The 20,163-nt window shown below is 36.5% G+C and overlaps 4 protein-coding genes across 4 annotated transcripts; 1 reads left to right on the top strand and 3 right to left on the bottom strand.

Annotated features, from left to right (window-relative positions):
• The first annotated feature begins 910 nt into the window (after nt 1-910).
• LOC103404358 (protease Do-like 9) lies at nt 911-4,311 on the top strand. Its single transcript, XM_008343257.4, has 8 exons — nt 911-1,662; nt 2,055-2,254; nt 2,368-2,740; nt 2,885-3,117; nt 3,253-3,348; nt 3,454-3,504; nt 3,623-3,727; nt 3,840-4,311. The coding sequence occupies exons 1-8, from the start codon at nt 1,212-1,214 to the stop codon at nt 4,023-4,025; spliced, it is 1,695 nt and encodes a 564-aa protein (XP_008341479.1). The 5' UTR covers nt 911-1,211; the 3' UTR covers nt 4,026-4,311.
• LOC103404583 (WAT1-related protein At3g28050-like) lies at nt 4,233-9,133 on the bottom strand. Its single transcript, XM_029097081.2, has 7 exons — nt 8,481-9,133; nt 8,280-8,345; nt 7,942-8,055; nt 5,559-5,808; nt 5,278-5,436; nt 5,029-5,180; nt 4,233-4,881 (listed from the first exon to the last, which is right to left on the bottom strand). Exons 1-7 carry the CDS (start codon nt 8,675-8,677, stop codon nt 4,725-4,727), a joined length of 1,095 nt encoding a protein of 364 aa, XP_028952914.1. The 5' UTR covers nt 8,678-9,133; the 3' UTR covers nt 4,233-4,724.
• A 3,936-nt stretch (nt 9,134-13,069) lies between these two features.
• Nucleotides 13,070-15,314, bottom strand: LOC103416975 (WAT1-related protein At5g40240-like). The gene is made up of 7 exons (XM_008355184.4): nt 14,877-15,314; nt 14,724-14,786; nt 14,524-14,637; nt 14,213-14,456; nt 13,808-13,969; nt 13,578-13,729; nt 13,070-13,498 (listed from the first exon to the last, which is right to left on the bottom strand). The coding sequence occupies exons 1-7, from the start codon at nt 15,062-15,064 to the stop codon at nt 13,270-13,272; spliced, it is 1,152 nt and encodes a 383-aa protein (XP_008353406.1). The 5' UTR covers nt 15,065-15,314; the 3' UTR covers nt 13,070-13,269.
• A 1,859-nt stretch (nt 15,315-17,173) lies between these two features.
• Nucleotides 17,174-19,430, bottom strand: LOC103404357 (WAT1-related protein At5g40240-like). Its single transcript, XM_008343255.4, has 7 exons — nt 18,983-19,430; nt 18,830-18,892; nt 18,630-18,743; nt 18,309-18,552; nt 17,860-18,021; nt 17,630-17,781; nt 17,174-17,549 (listed from the first exon to the last, which is right to left on the bottom strand). Exons 1-7 carry the CDS (start codon nt 19,168-19,170, stop codon nt 17,387-17,389), a joined length of 1,086 nt encoding a protein of 361 aa, XP_008341477.3. The 5' UTR covers nt 19,171-19,430; the 3' UTR covers nt 17,174-17,386.
• Between the last annotated feature and the right edge of the window lie 733 nt (nt 19,431-20,163).

Raw genomic sequence — 20,163 nt, 5'->3', positions numbered from 1 at the left:
AAGTTATCTCACTAATAATAATAGAGAAATGTTACTCTCTAAAAAATGGGCTCTCTATAGGCTCTTTGTTACCCTATATTTTAATGTCAATTTGTATGCCAACATATAAAACATTATGCCAAAGGAGGCGGTATATAGTCTATGAAGAGTCCCTTTAGCATTCCTCCTAATAATAGTGGGAAAATGTTATTCACACACTCATTTTACCTCTCACACACCATTGTTTTTATTTTTATTTTTTTATTAATCCTTCAATTTTCTTGATTCGACGATCAAAATTTAATAAAAGCATGAGAAAAGTAAAAATGAGTGTGTGGATACAACTGCCTAATATTTGGTTCGTTTGGAAGTACTTTTAAAATGACTAAAAAATACTTTTAGTGAAATTGATTTTAAAAGAAACACCGGATATGTGGTTTTTGCAAGAAGCATTTAAATGCTTTTCAATAATCCACTTGAATTTTATTGAGCATTGATTTCTATAAAAAAAATTCAGTAAAAACGCTTTGAATCATTTTAAAAGTACTTCCAAACGAGCTAAGTAATAATGTAACGTGTTGTAAGGTTTAGGCCCCACTCACATGCTTTTTGTTTTTTTTTTTTTGGATTAATCCTTTAATTTTCTTGATCCGACAACCAAAAATTAATAAAAGCGTGAGAAAAGTAAAAATAGGTGTGTGGATACAACTGCCTAATATTTGGTTCGTTTGGAAGTACTTTTAGTGAAATTGATTTTAAAAGAAACACTGGATATGTGATTTTTGCAAGAAGCACTTAAATGCTTTTCAATAATCCACTTGAATTTTATTGAGCATTGATTTCTAAAAAAAAAAAAAATTCAGTAAAAACGCTTTAAATCATTTTAAGAGTACTTCCAAACGAGTCAAGTAATACCGTAAGCGTGTGGTAAGGTTTAGGCCCCACTCACAACACGTCATAAGAACACTTTCCACCAAGTGAACAGAGGAGTTGTCCCTCATCCTTCGTTTTCTTGTCCGCTTATGACTGTCGTCTACTCTGTTTACTTACCGCGCAGCTTCGACGAAGGCCACCAATCCATTGACTCCCCCAGGTGTCTCCGGTCGGCCCGAAGAAAACCCATTTTTTATGACGACCCACCGCCCCGTAACCACCCCCTTTCCACGCCTTATCCATTATATATTCAAAACTAAAAATCCCAAACCACAAAACCCACCATTTCTGCCACCACTATGTATATCCAACACATCAGTCCGGCCTGTTCCACCACCGTCAACGACGCCCTTTCCCTCCCGCCCGTAACCCATCCCCTCAGCCCCGAGCTCATCAATATATCGGCTTCCGGACTGGCCGACCAAAACGGCGGTTGTGGGAACGATTTGTTGTCTGTCGTTTCGGAGCCGCCGATGTCAGTGCCGAGGTGGCAGAGGGTGGGGAGAGTTGTCCCGTCAATGGACGCGGTGGTGAAGGTGTTCTGCGTCCACACTGCGCCGAACTTCTCGCTGCCGTGGCAGAGGAAGAAGCAGTACAGCTCCAGCAGTAGTGGGTTTGTGATTGGGGGCAGGATGATTTTGACCAATGCGCATTCGGTGGATCATCATACCCAGGTCAAGCTCAAGAAACGGGGCTCCGACACCAAGTATTTGGCCACTGTGTTGGCCGTTGGAGCGGAATGCGATATCGGTATGCAACAATTTTACATTTGCCTTTTGCAATTGCATAGTAATTCTTGAGGTGAATGCAGTTTAAAGTTTGCATCTTTTTGTCGATTTCGGGTTTGATTTACTTGGCGATGATGTTTTGTGTGCAACAATTTTACATTTGCATAGTAATTCTTTGAGTCTGGTGCAATTTAAAGTTTGTTACTTTTTATACTTTTGTGTTGCGATTTAAAGTTGGGAGTTTTAAGGAAAAGCCTCGGTACTGTTTATTTTAATGAAAAATCATATTGTTACACTAAAAAATCAAATATGATACTATTCATTTTACCCTTTATTTTGTGCTAATCGTTAAAACTCAAAGTTTTCAAGCCTTTTCATTAGTTTTCATTTTAAAGTTTGATGCTAAACTTTCAGCGATGCTTACGGTGAGTGATGATGAGTTCTGGGAAGGGATTTCACCTGTGGAGTTTGGAGAGTTGCCTGCACTGCAAGATGCCGTGACAGTGGTTGGGTACCCGATTGGGGGTGACACAATCTCCGTGACGAGCGGAGTTGTGTCGAGGATGGAGATCCTGCCTTATGTTCATGGCTTCACCGAGCTTCTGGGAATGCAGGTGGATACATTTTATATAGTTTCTTACCATGAAAAATTGAAAATGAAATTATGTACACCTGATTTCAGAGTCTTGACGCGTGTTTTCGGGGCACTTGTGGTGCGTTTTTGCAGATAGATGCTGCAATCAACTCTGGAAACTCTGGTGGCCCTGCCTTTAATGATAAGGGAGAATGCGTGGGAATTGCATTTCAGTGCCTCAAACATGAAGATGCGGAAAATATAGGCTATGTTATACCAGTACCAGTTATTATGCATTTCATTCGAGATTATGAGAAAAATGGGGCATATACAGGGTTCCCAATTCTCGGAATTGAGTGGCAAAAGATGGAGAATCCTGATCTTCGCATGTCAATGGGGATGAGACCTGATCAAAAGGGTATCCGTATTAGAAGGCTGGAACCTACAGCTCCAGAATCTCAACTGCTAAAGCCATCTGATGTTATTCTTAGTTTTGATGGGGTTAACATTGCTAGTGATGGCACAGGTAAACTCTCTCTCTCTCTGTGATTTTCAAAGACTGCTGTTCTCTTTTCAAGTCGCTTTTGTGTTCCTGCATGTGTTGGTAATGAAGTGTTCCATGAGCTTCTTGATATTCAGCAGTAACACTAATTTTTGTAATTTTTTTTAGTTCCATTCAGGAATGGAGAGCGCATAGGTTTCAGTTACCTTGTCACTCAAAAATACATACGTGACAATGCTCTAATAAAAGTTCTTCGGAACTTTGAGACACTTGAGTTCAACATTAAACTTGCAAAACACAAGGAACTCATCCCATCACACATCGAGGGAAAACCTCCTTCCTTTTATATCATTGCTGGATTCGTTTTCACAGCTGTATCTGTTCCATATCTGCGTTCTGAGGTGTGCCCTTGCTTTCAACTTTAACTATGCCTTTAATAATTTCTGCCAAATGTATCTAGGTTTAATTGTAAAACAAACATATTAGATAAATACTATGTTGCTAGATCTTAACCTTTGGTTATTTCTTATTTCCAGTTTGGAAATATATTTGACGTTCCAATCAAACTGTTAGACAAGCATTTACATGCAATGGCACAGTCTATTGACGAACAGCTCATTGTTGTTTCTCAGGTTTATATCTCGCATTCTATCTTTCTCATGCTTTTGGATATTAGTATAGTTTCTTGTTACCCTGGTTTTAACTTTTATTGTTGACATTGTTCAAAATTGTGCTAGGTACTTGTTGCTGACATTAATATTGGATATGAGGACATCGTTAACAATCAGGTCAGCGACTAGGCTTTTCCGTTTTTCCTTTCTTTATCTGATGCCGCAAATGATGGTCTAAGGAATCGGCGAAATAACATCTGATAGACTTGTGTAAATTATTTTGCTTTATGTGCAGGTTCTTACTTTCAACGGTATGCCTGTGAAGAATCTGAAGAACTTGGCCAGCATGATTGAGAATTGTGATGATGAGTACCTTAAGTTCGGCCTTGAATACAATCAGGTTCTTTTTATGTTTCTTTGTCTCATGTACACACAAATACATGGATATATGCATGCATGCTATGCATTTTTCTGTGGTTGGCTGAATTGTGAATTGCATACTTCACACGCAGATGGTTGTTCTGCAAACAAAAACTGCCAAGGCAGCAACGCTGGATATCCTCACGACACATTGCATATCATCGTCCATGTCCGATGATCTTAAGACTAAAGAGAATACTTTAGAGGAAGTACATTCTACGGCCGATGACCTTAGAGATACGATCTTAGAGAAAGTAGAGGCTGTCTACTTGCCTTAAGACTCGATTCAAAAGTTAGGAGCACACACAGAAGATCACTTTTCCTTTAGCTTTTTACACAGATGATTTTTAGGATCCTCTTCTAGGAACCATGTATAAAACTTATCCCGACCAAATTTCCGAGAAGTGAGATTACGGGATGAGTTCTTTACTTTCACTTTTAGTCGGAAAATATGTGATACTAAGGGTAAAAGGAAACAATGTCACTTTTACAATAGCATATTTTGGATTGTAAAAAAATTCTTAATCTTATGAAATAAAGATTACATTAGAAAGCTTTATACAAGTTAAAGTATCCTCCCTCAAATCATGTTATCCTTCCAAAGCTCTTCCTCAAGTCTCAAGTCTAGGATGACCTTGTAGAGTTTGACTTCGAGCTAGTTGTTACGTCCAATCCATCGAGATGAGGCGACTTCCAAGAATGAAAATCGCCGTTGAGTTCCATCCATAAACACATGTCGATTATTTTACTTAAGGGTCTCATTCCCCATCACTAATGTTGCATCATGCTTCTTACTTATAAGGAGCCAAGCAGTGTTCGATAAGGTGGGCTTTCCCTCATTGCATCTGCAACGTATGCTAATTCTCCAGCCACAAACAATCATATGGAAGATTTCTAGTAGGCAAATAGACGTTCGATGATTGACTGGACGTCTTGTTTTTTACTTTCATACATATGTACATCTGCAAATCTTTGATTTACTTTTCGTTTTTATAGTTTTGCAATAAAGGGGCCTTGTGGGTGGTAGATGGGGATTCCAGGCTAGTAGCTACAGGTTCTTCACCGACCTCTTCCTTTGTTTTTCCCCACAGTACAGTATAAAACCCAAAAGATATAATTGTTGCTCCAACTAGGCTGAAAAAAGGAAAAAATGGAGACATTTTACGCTGCACTCTCGCTAGTGGAAAAAGATAAAGGAGAGAGGAGTGCAAGATAACTATTTTAGAGTGTTAGTAACAACTCGTTGAAAGAAAAAAAAAGAGATTAGTTATGCTAACGAACCTTCCGAGATGAAGAGTGTCATGAAGGAACACAACGCCCATGACCACGGCAATGGCCATGGACAAAGGCTTGAACATTGTCACATAGACAGGTCCCTTCAAGCGCAGCACCCATGTGTGAACAGCATTGTTCAAAAACGACCCAAATAGCCCCTAGATATACAGAAAAATTGATACGATTAAGATGTAAGTCACACTATATAGGCACTGTTTTTTTTTTTTTTTTTTTACATTACAATTAGTTACTTACTGAGCAGAGTATGGAAAGCAATGCAATATTAGGTCTCAACTTCCAAGCGCTGGAATTTGGTTCTGTAATCAAAGCAACAAATGCAGATACGGCGACCACACAGACATTGTAGAAGAAGATGACGGTTAACTCATTCGGGTACTCTTTCATGATTTGTGCCTGCAAAAGTATTACTACTTTAGAATTAAGGCGGAACAAGAAGGATTCATGGTTTAAGGTTTAGGGTTTAGGGTCGGAAATAGAAGAATTCCAAATTTTTAGTTTTGGTTTAACTTAATTACCTGAACAATGTACCAAAGTGGTACCAATATGTACTCAGCTGTTAGCAGAAGGCCACCAATTATCCAATTTGAATTTGTTGCTGGTGGTGAGTTTAGGAGAGGTTGGTAAAGTGAAATAGATTGTGATCGATTAGCAAACACAATAGGAGGGCCCTTGTAGAGAGTCACCACAAATGCACCTGCAAGTGAAACTATTGTACCCAAGATTTTTGCTTGACTGCTTCGGCTTCTCAATGCTGTACTTTCCAGCCTTTTGGTGGGTAAAAGGGGGGGAGGGGGGGAGGGGGGGGGGGTGGGGGGAGAGAGAGAGAGAGAGAGAGAGAGAGAGAGAAGTAGAAGTTAGTTGTTAATCATACACATGGTAAAATTTACAAGAATTCTATAGTAGATCAATGCATTGCATGCGTTGTTGAATTTAATGGTTGTATGCGTGATAAATATTCTTAGGGATTTTAACAAGCGAAACTGAGCTGCTTAAAATGCAATGTATACATTGATATATGCAAAGAGGACTCTAGCATCGTGGTGCCTTTTGGTAATATTACAATGTTAAGCATTGACTTACGCATGACATTATATTATTTGTCAAGTTCCGAGCAATGCATGTAAGTTTTTCTCCAATAACAAATGACAAGTGACCGTCATATGTACCCAAAGGAGAAATTTTTCAGTGTGCGGGGAAACATAGTCTAGTACACCAAGTGTCATAATACAATTAGTTGAAAAAAAAATTTCAAATATTCAACCCTTTATATTATAATATTTAGTAAATTCTATACCGAATAGTGTTTTCGGCATACTAAAAAAATATCTCGTACCCATAATTTTCCTCTTTTACCCACAACAAACTAGAAGTCCAAGTTCCAATTAACAATTATTTCTCTATGTTGAGTCTGCCCACTTGGAGCAAGAAAACAAAGTGGGGAAAGAGGGATTTGGATCTCATTGGGATTCAAATTGCAAAGATCATAGTGATCTTCACATTTTAATCATTTATTGTGCATCAAGCAATCATAAATTATTATTATTTTATTTAAAATTAAACATAAATAACACTGAAGAAAATTGATCGTACGGTGTATAATAAATATTAAAATATGGGGTTTTTAAGAATTTCCACAACGTGGATCCGGAGAAAATCGTCGGGAAAGAGTACAAGTGAAGAGGGCAAGTGTGGTGGACCCACGTTCCTCTGTTATCTTAATTTGAAAAGCACCTTTTTCTGGTCTCTTCAACTTTTTATAGAATGCAACGGCACAAACTAAGGCCGTTAGATTTTGGTTTTTTGTTTATGAGTAAACTGTCGATTTGCCCCCTGAACTATCACCCAATTTTCAATTTCCCCCCTGAACTTTTTAATTGGAAAATTAAGGACTTAAACTAATTTTTTTTGGCCAATTTCCCCCCTACAGTTAGTTTTTCATAGATTTCATCCAAATTAACGTTAACTCTTATCATGTGCAAACCACGTAACTCTCATTTGTGGACAAAAGTGTCATTTCACTAGACCTTTAGATACAAAAGCTATAGAATCACACATATTTGCATAGGTTTATATTTTAGAAATCTAAGCTTTTCAATTATTTTAAAGAATGAAGCGACCGAACTACCCACACATGTTGTGCATATGCTTCCATTTAACAAAAATTTGGATGGAATGAATGAAAAATTGACAGCAGGGGGCAAATCGGCCAAAAAAATTAGTTTAAGTCCTTAATTTTCCAATTAAAAAGTTCAGGGGGGAAATCGAAAGTTGGGTGATAGTTCAGGGGGCAAATCGGCAGTATACTCTTTTGTTTATATGCCCGTGCTTTAAGAGAGACTTTTTAGTGTGATCGTCAAATAAGATGATATAATATGTGTCTTCATATAAATGGTGGAATATGTATGTTAAAAGGTTAATAACTTAAAAATTAAAATTTTCCACCACTTACATAGAAACACGTAGTGTACCATTCGTATTCTCATCATAACTAAAAATTTCTCGTGCTATAAAGAATATTTCATTCCCCCCACCCAACAAAAATCTTGTGATCGTGTAACTTTGTCTCCTCTACCTTCATTCCCTGTCCCGTTCCGTCAAGTTAGTCAGGAAACGTGTTATCTTGCTTATTAAGGAACTGAAGCCAAAACGAAGAAAATACCGAGTTCCAAGCAAAACTTCAATTGCACATCAACCTAGTTAACGATTTTCTTAACCAATAGTAAAAATTAGGTATTATGGAACACGAAACTAAAGCACATGAAGCAAAGTCACACAATCGACAGTCTAAGGAGCAAGTGGAAAGTTCGACATATTCAAAGGGCATACAAATAAATAAGCCTATAAATTTGTCAACGGAGGGTGTTATGGTAACTGTGTGTGGGGAGAAAGAGGAGGTACCTAAAAATGATGGCAAGGATGAAAGTGAAAGCTGGCACAAGGTTGCTGATGGCTGAAGCAAGTGTTGGAGAGCTGTAGTTGATTCCTGTGTACCCCATGATCTGTGATGAACTCCTGCTCATCCCAAGAACACTAATTAGTATTAAATAGTTAAATAATTAGTACTCGAAATTTTAGCGGGGCGCTCATTTTTCTCATTCTACACATGCTTGTATATATCCATTTGTTTGATTTATTCAATCCGGAACGTCAGTGGCAGTAATAAATAAAGGTGTGCCATGTGAGAAAAAAAAATGCTGAAATCGCTTCGCAAAATTTATGCGTTGATATGATTGTACCCTATGAGTCCAAGAATAAGAATTTTAGACATGATGGAGAAGTTGAGCGGAGGAAGCACCCTTGATCTGCAGATTAAGAAATTATAGATGCATGTTAGATGAAATGATGAAGAGTTTGTTAATTTTGACCAATTATATTGTTTATAGTAAGACGGTATTCTAAACTGCTATAATTTATAGGATGAGGAAGAAGATTCGAACCTGCGGGAGATGAAGGGAGCTGGGATGAGAACAAAGGCAGCAACTGAGTAAGAGTAGACAACAAAGACATGGTAGCTCATTCCATTTAGAGTGGCAGCTTTGAAGAGAGTGTTTAGGCCGACGTTCATGCACTCCATTGTTACCATCGCCATGAACGGCAGCACATCTCTGTAACAAGACCTCCCTGCTGCTGCCATGGATGCTCCTCTCTCTCTCTCTCTCTCTCTCTCTCTAAAACTCAGAAGGAAACAGAGGGGATGCGATGGTAAAGTCAAATGAGTAATGGGTGTGGTCTGAGATCACAAAGCAGCATCCTCCTCCTTATGGTTGAAATATGGAAGATGATTGGCACATTAAGGTGTTTTCTTTGGTCACATGATGTGCAAATAATGGATGTATAAAAAATAATGGATGTATAAAAATATGGAAAAGTTAGGTTCTAATACTTATCAAAAGTTTAAAATACACAAGATTTCATCAAGGAAATGTCAAAGAAAATGTACACTTTCTTTGACATTTTCTTGACGAAATCTTGTGTGTTTTAAATTTTTGATAAGTTTTCTTGTGTGTTTTAAACTTTTGATAAGTTTTTTTATTTGTTTTCACATAAGCTTTTTGTATTATTTTACTATAAACACGAATTTAATTTAGAGTTTAACTCCTCTATTTCTGGCAATTAATTATCATCCTAAATTAAATCTTTTTTTATATAACTATTTTTTTTAATCTACCCATAGATAAGTGGGCACAATATTCTTTTGTGATGATGCTATTCACAAATTCATTTTTATCTCTCACACGTTCTTTTTAATTTTCGATTGTCAGATTATATGAATTGAAGAAAAAAAACAATGGATAAAAATTAACAAAGATGTGTGAATGGTTAAAAGAAGTTTGTAAATAACACCACCCATTTTTCTATTCATATTATGTACCGATGTTTATAAGTGGGTGTAATATTCTATATTTGTACTATGTATCATATTAGTTACACACACACACATATATATTGTAATAGAATGTACCCATGTTTATAAAATATACGATTCAGATTGTTAAAATATATTATAGAATGAGCTCTAGAATAACGTGGTCAAAAGTATGTAAAAAAGGTGGTGACACAAATCTGCCCCTGATATATACACACATTTCTTTGACATTTTATCAATATGCATGCTGAATATTATTTTAAAATTATATTGTTGCATTGCTTTTTTGTTCATTTAATCAATCAAAAGTTTGGAAAAAAAAATTGATTCGTTTATTATAGCTCATTACATGTGGAATATAAATACCTCAAGCTTAATTGTTGACATAGAAATACATTAATTACCAAATATGGAGGTGTTTGGGAGCAGCCTCTTCATAAATGGGGGTAAGGCTAGCCGACATTCACCTCTCCCAGACCCTGCGTAAAGCGGGAGCCTTGTGCACTGAGTACGACCAAATATGGAGATGTACAAAGTTAAAGCACCTTAATGAAAAATCAAAAACTAAAAAGCTTTTAGTTAAAGAATATTAGTAGCTAAGGACCATATTTGAAGTCTCCTTAAATATTATTGAATGCCACATATTCTAAGAAAGGTAAAACAAGATGATAATGCTATGTTAGAGCATCTTAAAAGGAAATGTCAAAAATTATGCCTCAGTCAATTGTTTTGACAAAAAAAAGAAGTGATTTTCTAGTTCCAAAAGAGATGCCAAAATCCTATATAGATTGACATTCTCGACTTTGTTGCCAAATTAGAAGGGAACGTCAAATTTTCTTAGTTTTATTTTAATGTTGGGCCAACATATTTCTTTACTTTTATTCACTTATTGATTATTTTATTAATTATAATTCTGGGCCCACTTGATTTTATATATAAATAAAATGCATTTTAATTAGATATCTCCAATGGAAGACCTTATTTTAGGTTCTCCACCACCGTCACTCTTGAGGACTCTTTGAGGGGCTTATAGGGAATATTTGGGTCAATATTAGAATATTGTCTCTAATAAGAGGTGTTTATAGTATAATCCTTAAATGTAGGACCAAAATATTAAAACATCATTGTTAATTTCGTTAGAGTACTGTGGCCTTTGACAAAAACAAGAAGAAAAAAAAACCAAGAAGATATCTCTACCATTGGTTACACAAAGATTAAAAAAATTGTCAAGGTGCAGTGTGGGGCCCGCTGCTCAGCAAATGCTAGCAAGTAATGAAGAGCAATTTCACCTCTAAAAAACCCTTGGGCAATAGGCAATTTAAACCCCCCCCAATGAATAGTAACTGTCTTTAGTGAACAGTAACTGCTCAAGTAGATCTCCATCCTTAAACTGAATAGCCCAAACAATTCGTATTAAAATATTATTATATTTTTTTTATAAAATAATAAAAGATAGTTTTATTTTTAATTTCGGATGATAATAAAAGATTGGTTGAATGTATTTGAAAATATTGAAATGTGATGTAAGATGGAAGAACATGATTAAGTATTTATAGAAATATTTTTTGTATTTTTAATTATTTTTTATGATTTTTTAAAAATTAATACGTCAACCTTCCATCACATAGCCTAAGGGCTAGGCTAGTCAATTCAGCCTAGGTAAGCAACTAGGCTCCCCTGTATCCCAGTAGATTGGAATGGGGTGGAGGAGTTTTGGGGGGAGGGAGGGGATTTAATCCACTATTCCCTAGGGGATTTGAGAGGGGTAGAAGTGCTCTAAGTAATTCTCAACCCACATGTGAAGAGAGAATGAGAGAAGTTGTTGTGTAGCATTCATGTGGAGGGCCCACACAAAATCAACATTGGACACACTCTTTCAGTTCCTATGTAGTTCTCATTTGTGAGAATTTTTATACAACCTCTGACTCTGAGCAATCTCTCTACAATAGAAACTAGAGCTCCGCTCCATTAGAAGCTACCAAGTCCTTAAACTTACATATGGTGGTAGGGACAATTTTCAGAGCACCACTGAAGATGCTATATGTTGTTAAGTTTTAGAGAAGCAGGTGATTGCCCCATCACTACTAAATATCAATATTTTTCGCAACTTAACTACACAACATGTCATTATGTGTGAGATTTTATCAAAAAGATCTCGATGCCATTAGTAATATAATCATTTACAATAACTTAGGGGCCGTTTATAACTATTTTGTTTTTAGTTTCATCTTTATGAAATCTTGTTTGGTAACTACTTTCATGGAAACCGAAAATTATTTTTTTGAGCAAAATTCATCCTTGAGTTTTCATTTTCAGGTTTTCAACTTTTAATTTTTTGGAATCCGAAAATTGAAAACAAAATGTTTATCAAACGACTCCTTAGTTAAATAAGACCTACACCTAATGTAAGAAAGGTTTTGATGATTAGTGTGAAAGACATCTATTGTATGATTATTGTAGGATATCAATTTTAAAACTAAATTATATAATATGGTAATGGTCCAATAATGTACGTTGTAAGATGCACCATTTTTCAATTGCATGCGATAATCGAAGTGGGACAATTGGCTTAGTTTCGTGCTGTTTTGAACTTCTAAGATACTTGAATTTTTTGGCTTGTTAAAGTAAAGCTTAAGAAGGCTTATGAGTCAACATCTTTGGCAACGTGCAACTGCCTAACTGGGGTCAATCTTAATATCTAGGCTGGTTGAATTGAAGTTCGGTTGTACCATTCACACACTTATTTATATTTCTCACACACTTTTAATTTTCAACCGTCGAAATGAACGAGTAGAAGATCAATGACAAAAAATTAATAAAGGTGTGTGAGGGATAAAAAAGAGTGTGAATAACACATTTTCTTATGTTTAGACCTAATTGACAAGTAAGTTTATCTTTTGTTAAGTCTTAAAATTATTTAAGCTCGAAATGAATTTTATGTTTGTGTTTGGAAGATATTTGCAAAATTGATTAGGAACTGTGAATAATGATTCAGAGTTTTCGTGAAAAATGTAATTGTCAACTTTTGAATAAGTCTGTTGGAAGTTGTTTTATCATTTATTGAGTCTCATACTTAATGAACATATTGAAAATATGAGGAACAAATATACAATGAGTGTTCGTCCAAGTATTAACAAGTCTCTTACAATATATTAAAAAAATAAAATGCAAAATGAAAATTGTGTATTTTTTAGCTAAGTGAGAGTCACTACCTAGATGGGTGCTTAGGCGGACGTTTGAGCAAGTCTACGCACCCTTTCCTATTTTTAAATGCCTAATAATCAATCGTGGAGGTGGTCAGCCACCTAACGTCTAGGCTCAGCCTAAACAACTTCAGACAGGAACTTTCAAAACACTGGTTTTGTTTTGTTTTTGTTTTATGAAACAATAGTTGTTCTTTATTACATTTTCATATGAAGGCAATTTGAAAATAAAAGTCCCATTGGTTTTGGATGTCGAGAGACAAAATTTGAATACAACTAAAAACTCTCACTAAATTTGGGTGTGAAAGTCACTAGCCTAGATATGTACATAACATGTAAATTAATTTTGTTTTTTTAGAACAAACAATATTATTTACACTAAGGGGAAAATGTGGACTTAGCCTCACAATGGGCTAGCAATAACGTGGTTCAAATTTGGTTTGGACAAGAATCAAACTTAAGACCTCTCACTTACAAGTGAAGAGGAATACCACTAAATCATAGTATTAAGTGGCAACATGTAAATTAATTTTGATAAATGTTAGAATACAAGTCCGAACTTGACATCACATTCATGCCAACAAAATCTTGGCATTACCTATTACACATTCTTGTAACTTTCACTTTGGCCACTGCAATTTCCGGGCATTAGCCTCTTCATACTTCATTGCTGATACTGCTTGGCAACTGAGGAGTCATTTGGATTTGGGAAGACGGTTTTGATAGTTGAACTCCCACATCATCCGCCGGTTTTGATAGTTGAGCTCCCTCATCATCCGCCGGTTTTGATAGTTGAACTCCCTCATCATCCGCCATCGCTTTCTCCTTCATTTTTGCGTATATCACGGTATAAAATCCCACCGAGATCACAATGGATCCAATCAAGCTGCACAAGAAATAAATCCATTGATAAACATGATAAAGAGCATTTGAATGCAAAAATTTGTTTGTGTGCCTGAGCATACCTGCCGAGATAAAAGGTGTCGCCAAGGAAAACAACCACCAGGACTGCCGCAATGGCGATTCCTAAGGGTGAAAACATGGCTACATAAACAGGCCCCTTCTTGTGCAAGCACCAGACATGAACACTGATGCGAAACACACTCACACAGATTGCCTATAAACGTAACGACATCATATTAGTTCCTTGTTAAACACTATGTGTAACAAATAAAAAGATTCTCGTTCTTCTCACCGCGTACACAATGGTGATTATCTCAATGGGAAGCTCCAGTTTCCATGCATTCAGATTATTCCTTTCCACAATTAGAGAGATAACTGTGCATTGAATTGTAAGAAACATGGTGTAGAAGAAGACTATGGTCATTTCTTCCGGGTAATCCTTCACGGTGGCTGCCTGAAAGTGTAATTTCACGCCATTTTCGATACCATTAATCAGCACACACCTTAAATTTTCAAATTACATGGATTTAGAGCTATTTTACCAGTTTGAAGTTTTGCTATCCATGCTTTTTCAGCACAAAATTATTAGAGATAAGTGCTAGGGAAAGCCTCCAAATTACATTACAAAAACCATCCCATTTCATTCCCATTTTCTAAGCCACCAAAGTATGAGGTGAGTTGTGGGAAGATATATTACCTGAGCGATGTTCCATCCCGAAGCTACGAGGCATTGGATTGCGAGTAGCAGACCTCCAAAGATCCAGGTTGATGACTGTGAGACGAAAGATCTATGAGTCGAGTGACTCGAGCCGGAAGACGAGGAAGAGTTCAATAGGGCAGGTCCGTTGTAAAGGGTCACTACCAATGCCCCTCCCACTGATATAATGGCGCCCAAGGATTTGGCATAACTCGTTGCTTTTCTCAAGTCTAGCTTTTCCATCCTAAATTTATGAAAAGTTACATATAAACCGTCAAAGAAATACAAAATTTATGAAAAGTTATTCCTACCTGAAAATTAAGGCTAGCAAGAAAGTGAAAATTGGGGTGAGATTTGCCATTGCTGACGCAAGAAGAGCCGAACTGTTTTTGACACCAGCAAAAAACAGTATTTTCCCTGCGCTCCTGCAATTACAGTTTTCTTCATCATTTATATGTCTATATCAATTATTTCAACAAGTATTTGATCTAGTGAAAGCAACTAGAATTACCCTATTAGGCCGAGGAGAAAGAATTGGCAGATGAGCCTGAAAGTCAAAGGAGCTCGCCTGTTTCTGCATGAAATATGAAATTAATTATTGACCTAAACCAATCTCGATACTTTCGAAAGAAGCGGTCACTGTCACATCGGAAGATAATCACACCTTTGGAAGATGAAGAAGGGGAGGAGCAAGAGGGTACCAAGAGCATTGTAGTAGACAATGAAGACAAATTTGCTCATCCCTTTTGACATGGCTACTTTGCTCAACGTCGACACGCCAACTTCTGCACACTCAACGATTACCATGGCAGTGAAGGGCACGGCGCCCCATATGCGACTTTGCCACACCATCTCTTACTCTCTTTTCGCCGTTACAGAGATCGAATGCTCCTTGTTCTTCTTCTTGTGAAGAAAAAGTTGCAGGGACAACAGCATTTGTTTAGATTGATAGATGTATTACACCGATAGTAATCGTATAACGCCGCCACCACTCTCCGACACATTAAGCTAGTTTTGTAGTAGTGGGTGAAACATCTGTATACTGAAGATATTAAATACACTACAATCCAATACAAGTTCATTATTTCATATGCCCACAAAAGTTATCACCTGAGAATTTTTTTGGAAGTGCTCTAATTAAGTAATCCTCAACCTGAAGGGAGAGTGAGAGAAATTGTTGTGTAGCGTTCATGTGAGGGGTGGTTTGTTTCCCACTCAAAATCAACATTGGAGCCACTCTTTCAGTTCCTATGTGGTTCTCATTGTGTGAATTTTTATACAACCTTCGAGCAGTATCTCTACTATAGAGACTAGAGCTCCGCTCCATTAGAAGCCACCAAGTCCTTAACTTACGGTGGTAGGGACAATTTTCAGAGTACCACTAAAGATGCTACATGTATGTTGTTAAGTTTTAGAGAAGCAGGTGATTGCCCTATTACTTATTAACGTCAATATTTTTTACAACTCAACTACATAGCATGTCATTATGAGTGAGATTTTATCTAAAAGATTTCGATGCAATTAGTATTATAATCATTTACAATAAGGTGTATTTTGTTTTTGTAAATTTTTTTATGAAGAATTTAAAATTTTTCATAATCAGAACTACGATAAGGAGATTCAAACTTAAATGTACATTAACTAACTTATGGGCCGTTTATAACTCTTATGTTTTTAGTTTTCATCTTTATAAATCTTGTTTGATAACTACTTTTATGAAAACTAAATTTTTTTCTCTCTTAGTTTTCAAAATTTGCCCTTAAGTTTTCACTTTCAGATTTTCAATTTTTATTTTCATGAAATCCCAAAATTAAAAAAAAATTGTTATAAAACGACTTATTAATTAGATAAGGCCTACTCCTAACGTAAGAGAGGTTTGATGGCTAGCGTGAAAGGCATCTACTGTATGATTATTGTAGGATATCAATTTTAAAACTAAACTATATAATATGGTAATGGTCCAATAATGTATGTTGTAAGATGCACCATTTTTCAATTGCAATGCGACAATCGAAGTCGGACAAGTGGCCTAGTTTCGTGCTGTTTTGAACTTTGAAGAGTACTTTTTTTTGGACAATGATTGTCTGCCCTCCCATGCCCTCTTGTTTGTGTGGTCACAGTTAAGCCACGTCAACATTTTATATTACTATTTATTTTTGTTTTATTATCTCTATAAAAAAATAATATAAAATGTTAACGTGGACCGTGACCACACAAAACAGGAGGGCACAGGAAGGCACCGAAAATGGGAGGACAGACAATCCTGGTCCCTTTTTTTTGGCTTCTTGTTAAAACCTAGTAAGGCCTCTGAGTCAACATCGTTGGCAACATGTAACTACCTAATTGGGGTCAATCTTGATATCCAGCTTGGTTGAATTAAGATTCTGTAGAGTTATTCAAACATTCATTTTTATTTCTCATTCACACTTAATTTTTGGTCGTTGGATTGAACAAATAGAAGAAGATAAATGACAAAAATTAATCAAAATGTGTGGAAGATAAAAAAAAAGTGTGAATAGCACTTTCCTTGATGTGAAGACCTAATTGACAAGTAAATTTAGGGGTGTGCTATCCACACACCCCAAATTACTTCTCACACACCCTTATTAATTTTAATCCGTTGATCTTCTTCAATTCATCCGATCCGACGGTTGAAAATTAGAAGGGTGTGTGAGAAGTAAAATGGGGTGTGTGGATATCACACCCCTAAATTTATCTTTAGTTGAGTCTTAAGCTCGAAATAGATTTTGTGATTGTGTTTGGCAGATATTTGCAAATTCATCAGGAACTGTAGTGGTCAGCACCCTAACATTTGGGGTGGGCCTTAACACCCTCGAGCGAGGACTTTAGAACATTGGATTTGTTTTTGTTTTATGAAACGATACTTGTTCTTTACTATATTTCATATGAAGGCAATTTCGAAATAAAAGTTCCATTGGCTTCGGATGTCGAGAGACAAAATTTTGAGTATGACTAGAAACTCTCATTAAATTTGAATGCGAAAATTACTACCCTAAATATATACCTAACATGTAAATCAATTTTGAATAAATGTTAGAATACAAGTCCGAACTTGACATGCCTCACATTCATGCCAACAAAATATTGGTATTACCTATTAAACATTATTGTAACTTTCACTATGGCTACTCCAATTTCCGGGCATTAGCCTCTTCATACTTCGTTACTGATACTGCTTGGCAACAGAGGAGCCATTTGGATTTGATCAGACGGTTTTAATGGTTGAACTGCCTCATTATCCGCCATCGCTTTCTCCTTCATTTTTGCGTATATCACGGTATAAAATCCCACCGAGATCACAATAGAACCAATCAAACTGCACAAGAAAATGAATCCATCGATGAACATGATAAATAACATTTGAATGCAAAAATTTGTTTGTGTGCCTGAGCGTACCTGCCGAGATAAAAGGTTTCGCCAAGGAAAACAACCACCAGGAGTGCCGCAATGGCGATTCCTAAGGGCTTAAACATGGCTACATAAACAGGCCCCTTCTTGTGCAAGCACCAGACATGAACACTGATGCGAAACACACTCACACAGATTGCCTATAAACGTAATGACATCGTATTAGCTCCTTATTAAACACTATGTTTAACAAATAAAAAGGTTTTCGTTCTTCTCACCGCGTACACAACGGCGATTATCTCAATGGGAAGCTCCAGTTTCCATGCACTCATATTATTCCTCTCCACAATTAGAGAGATAACTGTGCATTGAATTGTAAGAAACATGGTGTAGAAGAAGACTATGGTCATTTCTTCCGGGTAATCCTTCACAGTGGCTGCCTGAAAGTGTAATTTCACGCCATTTTCAATACCATTAATCAGCACGCACCTTCAATTTTCAAATTACATGGATTTAGAACTATTTTACCAATTTGAAGTTTTGCTATCAAAGCTTTTTCAGCTCAAAATTATTAGAGATAAGTGCCAAGGAAAACTTCCAAATTACATTACAAAAACAATCCCATTTCATGAAAAGTTTGCTCGAGTAACAAGGAAGACGGTAAACCAAAACATTCCCATTTTCTAAGCCACCAAAGTATGAGGTGAGTTGTCGGAAGTTATATTACCTGAGCGATGTTCCATCCCGAAGCTACGAGGCATTGGATTGCGAGTAGCAGACCTCCAAAGATCCAGGTTGATGACCGTGAGACGAAAGATCCATGAGTCGAGTGACTCGAGCCGGAAGACGAGGAAGAGTTCAATAGGGCAGGGCCGTCGTAAAGGGTCACTATCAATGCCCCTCCCACTGATATAATGGCGCCCAAGGATTTGGCATAACTCGTTGCTTTTCTCAAGTCTAGCTTTTCCATCCTAAAGTTGAAGTCCTTATTAGCCAAATACATATAAACCGTCCCAGAAATACACAATCTATGGAAAGATACTCTTACCTGAAAATTAGGGCAAGCAAGAAAGTGAAGATTGGGGTGAGATTCGCCATTGCTGACGCAAGAAGAGCCGAACTGTTTTTGACACCGGCAAAAAACAGTATTTTCCCTGAGCTCCTGCAATTACAGTTTTATTCTTCATTTCTATGTCTATGTCAATTATTTCAGTAAGAATTTGATCAAGTGAAAGCAACTAGAATTACCCTATTAGGCCGAGGAGAAAGAATTGGCAGATGAGCCTGAAAGTCAAAGGAGCTCGCTTCTTTCTGCACGAAATATGAAATTATTTATTGACCTAAACCAATCTCGATACTGATAAACAGAAGCATCACAGTCACATCGGAAGATAATCACACCTTCGGAAGATGAAGAAGGGGAGGAGCAAGAGGGTACCAAGAGCATTGTAGTAGACAATGAAGACAAAGTGGCTCATCCCTTTCGACATGGCTACTTTGCTTATCGTCGACACGCCAACTTCTGCACACTCAACGATTACCATGGCAGTGAAGGGCACGGCGCCCCATATGCGACGCTGCCACACCATCTCTTACTCTGTTTTTGCTGTTACAGAGACCGAATGCTCCTTGTTCTTCTTCTTGTGAAGAAAAGTCAACAACTGTATGCTGAAGATTTTTTTATTTTTTTTTGGGAGAAAGTGAAGATATTTAATACAATATAATCCAATACAAGTTCATTATTTTATGTGCAACTAAAAGTGTTACTTGGGAAAAATTTTGAAATGTCATATAAACTTGTACATCTTTTTTAATTTGTTATTTGAATTAAATTTTAAGCGATTTGTCATACTAATTTTTTGAAATCATTAATTTGTCATCTTACCTTGATTCCGTTAAGTTTCCATTCAGAATAAATTGAATGAGAAGAATGTTCTTTTGAAACTTTTGGGTCCTCTAGTGAATGAAATGTTCTCTCTCTCAATGTATTTAACACTCCTAACTACCCACAAAGTAAAACAAGCATAGGAAGTAGGCATGTTTTGAGAGATGCTAAGGAGACTCTTAACGTTAGACTCTCCGCCTTCTCATGTTTTTGGCATAAAAATTATACCAGAAACATAAAGTGACGGATACTTTAAAAAAAGTCGTACTTTTAAGAGAGTATCCTTAACTTTTCTCATTTTCCAATGTCACCTTCATATACAATTAATTTTCTCATCATTCGTTAAATTGTCAATAATTATGATTAGAAAATTCTGAGTTCGTTAACATATTATTATTCTTCCACTAGATTAAGGGGTGGTTTGGGAGTGAGGTGATTAAAAAAAAGCACCCATGAAAAGGAGCTGTGAGAGTTTTAGGTGTTTGGTAAACTGAAAAAAATGGCTTATTTTGGAAGCTGCTGTGAGAATAAACTGAAATCAAAGGAAAAAGCTGAAGCTGCTATTTGCAGCTTTGGAAAACTAGTTTTTTTTCAAAGCACACGGAGCTACAATGCTCCTTCAATGAAAATACCCATTATCAGACTGCTTTTTTTTTTTTTCCAAAAGCACTTTTACAAAAAAGTTTACCAAACACTC

This window comes from Malus domestica, chromosome 17 (genome assembly GCF_042453785.1).
Source record: "Malus domestica chromosome 17, GDT2T_hap1".
Taxonomy (NCBI): domain Eukaryota; kingdom Viridiplantae; phylum Streptophyta; class Magnoliopsida; order Rosales; family Rosaceae; genus Malus; species Malus domestica.
The sequence above is the reverse complement of the archived record's forward strand: the minus strand, read 5'-3'. Positions and strand labels throughout refer to the sequence as shown.